Source organism: Juglans regia, chromosome 7 (genome assembly GCF_001411555.2).
Source record: "Juglans regia cultivar Chandler chromosome 7, Walnut 2.0, whole genome shotgun sequence".
NCBI lineage: Eukaryota > Viridiplantae > Streptophyta > Magnoliopsida > Fagales > Juglandaceae > Juglans > Juglans regia.
Window position 1 is genome coordinate 44,012,995 of NC_049907.1, and position 9,077 is coordinate 44,022,071.

Here is a 9,077-nt window from a genome sequence, read left to right on the forward strand (position 1 = left end):
TTACAAGAAAGGTATAAGGAAATTCAAATACATCATTACTGAAATTCAAATACACATTACTGGAACCAGAGGCTTCCAGATTCTGAAACTAAAAATTTGCACATGGACTCTGATTAGTATCATCTCAATGTGCCTCGACTGACTCTTTCTCCCCTACCGCAAATAACTTGCAAGCCACCAAACAAAACAATGGCTAGTATATACATATAGCTTATCCATAATCATTTTAACAATCTGTGTAGGCTTTCAACCAGATGGTGTGTTGTATATTTGTACAACTTCACCTTGGAAAAGCCAAAATGAATGGTCATGATGATCTGGACGTGTAGTTGATTTACCCAAAAATAGATGAACTGGACACGACGTATTAAATTAGGGACCCTTATCTTATTAAATTCAGCTGCAAACAGCCTCCACAGAGAGCTTCTTCATGACATTTGGGCATGGATCTCCTCCAAAAATTTCCGGTGCTACAGTTACAGAGCAGGAGTTCTGCCCTACACAACTCTGCATGTAGTAGTCATTGTTTAATATTTATCCATTGATGATGGGAAAAAGGACATAAGTAAAAGAACCAGATATGAAAGCATAAAAAAGGAGCACAGGGAAAATGTCCGGTTGGCTAGCAGATTTTAGCCTAGCATTATAACTAGGCCCAGTGGGAGCATTTTCCAAGATCAGAAGTAGAAGTATGCATCTATTTTTGTTTGGATCGGTAAACAAAATTGCATCTGTCAAAAGAGTAGGCAAGAGCCCAAGTATATGGGACATATACAAGAGAAACACCTAAGTATGCATCTATTATGGCATGCTCTTGCAAATATAAGGCTTTTGATGAACAGAGCAGACCATTTCTCAAATCAATAACACCCAACAACAAAGTTTGAGGCTAAGTTACAGATAAGCTTATTAGTTTTCTTACTTCTAATGTAGGTTTATTATTTTTTTTTTAAAAGTAATGAAAGATGCTAGTAATACCCTTTGAAAAGCGTCGTATGATTTGTGGGCATGACAGCTTCCTTCCCGGAAGCTTCCGCAAACCCCTTCCGGTGTCCCAAAGCTAGCGAACTTTATTGATGATATTTTCTGCCCAGGGCCACACCATAAATGAGCTTTAGGTCTCAGCGGTTTGTTGACTTTACCTGACGCTTGCATCTGCCAATTCATGAGGGTTGGCTGCCACTCGTAGATATTAGCACAGACACTATCTATTTCCCTTCTCACCAGAAAGATCCCATTTGGGTCTCCACCCCATTCTTCAAAAACAACCAGCAGATTCCCAGTCGGGTTTAGCCATGAATGAGGAACATGATACCTGAAATTGTTAGCCATTTTTCAGTTTGTCCAAAATTCCTTACCAGCATAACAAAGTTCTAAATGAATGGAGGTTTTTGTTCTCTCTTACCATCTTTGAGAAGCCTCCCCACAATTGCTTAAGCACTTCTTCTCATTATATGTTCCAGCATAATTACATTCACTACAGGTACCAGATGCTTTATATGCAGGCCAGTAGCGGCCAAGACTCTGTCCATTTATCCACACTTGACCTTTACCCATGCTGCCCATGTCCAAGGCTAATGGGGTGTTTCCAGCAGGTGCATTGAACATAGTCTGAAATATTACAGGACATCAAGTCTAATCTTAACAGAAAAGTGCTGCTTAAAAGGATGTACTTCGATTCACGTTCTCATTATATGAAATCATGTTCAATATAGACTTGATCATAGATTTCTACCGTAATTTATTTCTCCAATACAATATTAGAAATCAGTACACCCCTGGCTTCAATGCAAACAGATCTTATGTTTCTGTTTTAAGAACTAAAACCAAAATGCTAGGACAAAAAAAAACCACTTGTGAGAAAGTGCCGCATCAAGGACAATGCAATTACCCAACTAAATATAGTTTGATGTAACAATGCCTAAGCAACAGCTGACACTCACATATCTTTCTTTTGCAACCTCACAGGAATAACAAGAAGTGTTGGTGGAGGTTTAAGAAACTCACTTTGTACCACATTAGAGGCTGCCTTCGGGCCACAAAAGACCCCTCAACCCACTCGACTGAAGAACTCCCACTGAGTGAATGAAGACTCAACGCTTCTCCTTCAAGACCAATCTGATGGGGGAAAATGCAACTCAAATGAGTCTGTAAAATTTCAGATAAAGAAGGGGGTATATATGCTTGAAACCAAACCTTGTAAGACCACTTCTGCCACGACAAGTCTCTTCTCCCCTCATTGAGTCCATTCAATGTAATTGGGCCAAGAACACCAGCATTCCAAGTCTCAAAATGTGGACCAACATTCTGAGCTTACATCAGACAGCAGAAAGAATAATACAGTCAAATTTAAAATGACATGGAAATTCTTAAAGAAAACTAGAGAAATGAATGCCTGTGTGTGTGTGTGTCAGAGAGAGAGAGAGAGAGCACAGACCGGGAGACCAACAGCAACACTTAGAAGTGAGATTTTGTTAATTCCAGCTCTCAGCATCACATTCTCACTAAATGTTAGTTTTGGAAATTCTAAACTTCCATAGGCAGTTCCTGATAAATAAATAAAGAAACATGTCAAGAGCTACTGATTGAAGTCATAAGATAAAATGTTGAATCATTCCAGTGGCCGCAGGAAGTTAATACCCATAGAAATTGGTTAAAGAAAGCCCTGAAACTTGCAACATGCTGCCTACCTGATAGTCTACCATTGATGAAAACATGCAAGGCATGGCCAGCAGACAAAACTGTAAGAACAGGATACTTTCCGCTCTTCAGGAATTCTTCATTGGCCTCGATCTTAACACTGGGGATTATGGAATGTGAAATTTAGAAAATATTTCATGAAAGAAATGCACAACTGAAAAAATGAAACCATGCATAGTTTTAGGTCACTCACTCTGTTGAGTACCACAAATAGTCAGAAGCATCTCTTGTTGTATTTATCTGCTCCAACAACCCAACTGCTGTGAATTTAGCATCATCATAAGAGGATGTCTCTTCATCGTATGCCTGCCAAGAGAATCCTCCATGAACAGGAACACGAACCATCTTCATCTGTGCACTTTGGGCACCGACCTGTAAATGAATTTTAGTACATCTTGTCAAATTTTTGTTCCCTGGGAAACTTTAAAGGGATAAATGCTCTTATTTCTTTAAAAATGTGAGGAAGAATATTTTACAGAATTCAAAAACCACAATACATTTAGATTCTAAACATGATTAGCATGTGAAAATGTCTCCATGTCACAATACTTCTATAGAAAAGATTCATAAAAATTATAACATGCATGATAGAACTGAAGTATGTATAAATCACAAAACTTAAATCAATGTAACCTGCCAACAGTGGGGTAAAATTAATCCTTACAATCATGCCTAATGAAGTTCAGCTGAGAGAGAAAGCGGGAGAGAGAGATTCAATTTATCATAAAGTCCTTTTCTCACCCTAGCAGTGTTGTATACAGTGTTCTTGCAGTCTGGAAGAATGCTGATGGACCAAGGAGGCAGGTTGTAATGCAAATCCCCAAAAGCCACTTTTGCAAAAGATCTTGGATTGTAATTTGCAAGAAATGCAGCACAAGCTCCAGACTTTGACCTGAATACATGAGCCTATAAGAAAATAAAAAAAATTTCAGGAGTAAGCTCTAGGTACACGGTACTCTAAAGTCGGATTGATGATTCTTAGAGAACTGAAGTTAGCTTAACCTCTTGATAATTTCCAAGTGGTGTCACTGAGGGATCTCCAGATACTAAAGCTGGTTCACACAGCTTTATGGCTCTATGTAAATCTTTCAAATGGCCCCATTTAGGCTGTCTCCAAAGTCCTGCATAGAAAGAGAGAAATGGCAACCTTCAAATTCATGCAGAAACTGATTCGTCGCCGACTTGACTGTTCAGTTAGTTCGCTTGGGGGGGGGATGCTACAGAAAAACACGGTTGGGATTTTTTCTTTTCTTCTTTTTTCTTGGGTGGAAAATGGTTAAATAGTATAAGAACTTATAAGTCAATGAAAATATACAGACATCCCAAAAAGATAATGACAACAAATTTTGAGCAGTTGACGGGGGAAGGACCCACCAGATGAAGGGGCATGGATCTATCCAAAATGTTGTAGCCATATCATAGTTATGTCTTCAACTATCACAATCTTCCTAAAATGATAAATGATTCTATGGCCAAAGGCCTATGAAAAAACCTATATCTAGGTCATTTTTGTCAACCTTTGCCTTATTATAAAGGAAAATCCTACTTAGCCCCCTCAATGTTACTGCTCAAAGTTACCACTTGAATATTTATTTTTATTTTTTACTTAGTGATTAAAGAAGTGATTATTAGTGAAGTTGTATATTTTTTTTAATTTTTACTTAATGGTTAAGGATGTTAAAAAGATATTTACAAAAAAATGATAAAAAAAAGGAAAAAAAAAAAAAAACCAAACAAACAAACTACACATTTGTGCTAGCGGTACACCCAGCGGTAAGTGTTGGGCAGCCCGCTAGCAGCACCCTATTATAAATTCATGCTTTTTATCTTAACTATAAAAAAGGGAATTCATTTTGCTTACAAGAGATATTGTTTCACCTATTAAAATGCCATTCAGCTCATGACTATATTGTCAGCACAAACACAGCACAAAATATGGTAAAGTGACAGCAGCAGCCATTTCACCATGATTTGGCAGATGGCACTTGGTGTCAGTTTGAAAACTGATCAAGTAGTAAATAAAAAAACAAATTGGACAGTAAAATTATATCCGCATAATATGAATGGAAACAATTATGAAATTTGTAAGTTCTAATGGTTCTATGCTCAAATTACACAAATGGAATAGTTATTAACGATATCTATGGTTCAAATTCCATTGCCCATTACCATATTCGTCAAGAGGAGCATCATAATCATAACTAGTAGCGATGAAAGGACCACCAGCAGTTCGACCAAAATTTGTTCCCCCGTGATACTGGAATAATGAAAACAAAAAAAATAAAGATCAGTTCAGTGAGTTGATTATTCAGGCAATTGGATCCACTCCGTACAAACAATGAAGTTACCATATAATAATTAATAAATGATCCCCCCTTCTGTATAAACCTTGCAACTGAAAATGCCAAGTCTTCAGCTGGTCGATAAGGAACTGGACCTCCAAACTCAGTAAACCTGTACACATGACAGAAAATGGAACGATAGGCATCCAGAAAATATTCTATGGTATTTTATAACCTTTAGTTCTTGGTCAGCACCAGAAGGATAAGAAATTGATCTATTCAACAGAGAAAAAATATGGTGCTCAATTCAAGATAGAAGCATGCAGAGTTACCAGCCAGTCCAGGCTTCTGTCCACATTTTGGGTTTATAAGCTTTGTTGGGAGAGAAGTAGTCGCAATAGAAACCATTGCAAGTGTTTATCTGTTTGGATAGATAAAACAAATTAGAAATATAGGAAAAGACAAGAACTGAGAGTGGAACACAAAGCAGTTATACAACTATGGTTCCAACAGCCAAATATTCATGATTTGCACAAAGTGCATTATTGATGCAATACGGCTTTTAACTTTTCCAAGCAAGGAAAGGGTACAAGATTCTTCGTATGGTCTGCTAGCTATGAAAGTTGAGATGTGTGTGTGTGTGTGTGAATTACCAATTAGAAAACATAGTCATCAACTGGCCATTAAAAAATTCAATTGTCAAAGGAAATTGTGAAGGGGGAAAATCCCTTACATTAGACTAAGAGCAAGGCCCAGGTTACAACCTAGATATAAGGCCTGGGTTAAACCGGGCCTGAGACATGGACCGGATTAGGGCTCAGGTGCACAATATAGGCTGGGATAGATAATAGCACTTGGGTTAGAGTTCGAGTATGATGCCAGGTCGGATCCTGTCCACAACGGGAAGCAAGACAGGAATGCAAGCGAGGCTTAAGAGGGAAGGGACCCAGCACTCAGTACCCAGCGAAGAGACTTGCGGCGGTTTACACCCAGCATTAATAAGAAGGCGTGCCGCATTCAATGCGGCCCAGAGCAAAAGGCGTGCCATATTCAATGTGGCCCAAGGCCCAAGCAATACACAGCAACCCTAAGCACTTCATAGCTCAGCAAAGTGACACCACAGGAGTAGCTCAGCAAATCGACAGCACAAGCATATTATCTCCTGCTATGCAACCCCCCATTATCATGGAGACCAGATCGGTAACTATAAATAAGACACTACAAGCAGCAAACAAGGTAATTTCATCACTATCTCCCTACACTCTCGCCTTAACTATTGTTCATTATCTCCGTCACCAATTACTGACTTAAGCATTGGAAGATCAACGGACCCCGAGGTCCCCCCTTTAGTTACTATGCAGGTGATCGCTCGTACACTACCTGCATGGAGTTGTCCAGGCCCGCGAAACACAACGTCAACAGAAATAAATAATGACAACAGTAACATAGAAAAAAAAAAATAGCGAAGTTCAGCCATGTGCATTGAGGAATAATTATTCATTTCATCCATGAGCAACATGGGGACAGCACACTGTAAGTAGCAACCCCACCGATGATGAGGGAACATAACATGCAAACCATCAAGAGTGAATTTAGTGAACGTGCTAAGAAAAAAGTAGAAAGAGAGCTTGGCTGCGCTTACAATAGGATCAGGGGCATCATCTTGCTTGCACATGACCCATGGGACACCGGTGCCAAGCCCCACAGCCATTTGGGCTGCCCATTTGGTGTAAGCTTGACCAGGTGCGCCAATTTCGTACTCCATAGGTCCATATTCATTTTCAATCTGTAACAAACATTTGCAGAGAAAGATATTTCTCCTAGTTTAATACTTAATAATATGAGAAAATAAAAGTTAGAAGTCTGACTTGGATTCAATTAGGAAAAAACGTTGCATTTCGTTGGGTCAAAGGAAAGAATAGAATGTGGAGCCGGGGAGCTATGCGAACCTGGGATAGAATAATTGGACCACCTTGAGACTCATACAGCCTTTCAGCTTTCATCATATTGACAATCTTCTCTGTGAATTTATGCATTTGAACCTTCATTAAAGCAGATAAAAAAATCAGGTTCAGTAAAGAAAATATCACAACAATGCAAAAAGAAATAAATGAGATCCATGAAGGAATTTCTGATGTAGTATTCAGAAGTTTCTCACCTTGAAAGGCCCATTGTCTGTTCTGAAATTGATACCTGGAATGTACTTCAGCCAAACGGGGAATCCCCTGAAAAAATAATAAAAACAATAAAAATTCTGCTTAATTTTCAGTATTTTAGAGTAAATCGAGATAATTTAGTATTACCCAAAGTTCCACTCAGCACAAACATAAGGACCGATCCTTAGATGAACATAAAGGCCGGCTTGCTTTACCAACTTGATAAACTTAACCAGATCATAGTTCCCCTCAAAGTAATACTACAACAAATAAGAACTGTCAGTAAAATAATTAAAACATACAAATGCACATAGAACTGAAAGAGCAGAAAAGAGAAGAATGCCACTACTATACAGTACTTGGCCAGGTGAAGGCTCATGCCCATTCCAGAAAACGTAAGTCTGTATCACATCCAACCCCCCTTCCTTTGCCTTCTGAATAAGATCTGGCCACATCTGTAAGAACCCAAAAAGGAATCAAACTTAAAAGTACGAGCTAAACCCGGAAAAGCCTTTTAAAGAAAATAAAACGAAAATTATTTTTTTTTATAAAAAAAAAGGAGAGAAAAACATGAAAATCAAAGAAACCCGGTAAGTGTGAAGTATTACCTCGGGGGAGCTTCTTGGGTAGTGGATGGATCCGGAAATGAGAATCTTTCTCTGCCCATTAATAGTGATAGCCTTAGAGTCATAGGACACAGAGGCTTTACCAGAACCAACCCATAAACCAAACAAAAACACCATTATAACATCCCACATTACAAGCTTCGAAGACATGGTGACTACGAAAAAGCAATGACTCTTCTTTGTTATTCTTTGTTTCTCTCCGCACCTTATTCTAAGCTTTTTTTCACTAAAGATGGAGAGAGAAAGACAAGGGAACAAAACCAGCTGGTTTATGACTTCCTCAGCTCCTATCTTCAGATTTATTTTCCTTTCCTACGAGAAAACAGAGAAGAGAAAGAGAGAGAGAGAATGCGAAATTTTCACACTGATGCTGCTACTGACCTTCACACTAATGAAGGTGCGATCAATTGGTTTACAACACAGCAAAAATGAAGGTGCTTTCTGGCCGCTTTTAAACATTCAAGAATGGGCAGCCTGAAAGTGAAAGTAGGACCCACTTTTGAGGTGCTTTGGAAGGAGTTTTCCGGCCTTTCTTACTTTTCCTGTTTTTTTTCGTTTTTTATATTTTTGGACTTACTCCAATGACGCGGAACCATGTCCATTGAACTTAATTTTTTCTTTTTTTCTCATAATTAATTTTTTTTTTTTTAAATATATATTCTTTCTTTAATATGAGCAAAAACTACTCAAGTTCTGTTTGGCTGTTTGTAAAAAGTAAACAAAATAAACAGAGGTATTCTTGAGAAATCAAAACACAAAGATTCCCTCGACCTAATCCCAAAATACTGGCTTCCAACTTCACCGGCCGGAATATAAAAATTGAGGTGCCGCCGTTCAGGCGCTTAATTATTATTAAGAAACATCAATTCTCGGTAACTACGTTTCAATGCGGTTGTTTCGAAGCTACGCTACGCTACGCTTTGAAAAAGGAATCCAACATTACCCATTTCTCACGGACTCATTTTAACTATGGACATTGCTTCAAGTTGTACGGACTCATCGTCTCTTCCAATTTTTTATTTTTTAAGTACTGTATATCTTAAGAGTAATGCTTCAAGTAGTAGAGTGCAAACCTCGTCGTGCAATTGTTTTAAAAATGAGTAATGTTTATTATTAAATTTTTTCTTTTAAATGTGGGTTCCGTATTTGAGTTCTGCTACATATAATAACTTTGGCGTATTTCAACATTCCATTGATGTAATTGGTTAAAAATATTTATTTTATATTAAGAAAAAGTGATGCACCCAATCACATTAATGGAGTATGCAAAAATTACGTTCAAGTGATTGTACATAGAGTTTTTATCAGTATTT

The 9,077-nt window shown here is 38.1% G+C and overlaps 1 protein-coding gene across 1 annotated transcript; it reads right to left on the reverse strand.

Annotated features, from left to right (window-relative positions):
• On the reverse strand, positions 1-8,179 carry LOC108988647 (beta-galactosidase 1-like). The gene is made up of 19 exons (XM_018961968.2): positions 7,747-8,179; positions 7,498-7,593; positions 7,286-7,398; positions 7,141-7,207; positions 6,932-7,024; positions 6,625-6,768; positions 5,315-5,403; positions 5,049-5,154; positions 4,870-4,957; positions 3,703-3,821; positions 3,442-3,606; positions 2,894-3,072; positions 2,691-2,800; positions 2,438-2,547; positions 2,197-2,307; positions 2,008-2,118; positions 1,406-1,611; positions 979-1,315; positions 1-507 (listed from the first exon to the last, which is right to left on the reverse strand). Exons 1-19 carry the CDS (start codon positions 7,912-7,914, stop codon positions 397-399), a joined length of 2,523 nt encoding a protein of 840 aa, XP_018817513.1. The 5' UTR covers positions 7,915-8,179; the 3' UTR covers positions 1-396.
• Between the last annotated feature and the right edge of the window lie 898 nt (positions 8,180-9,077).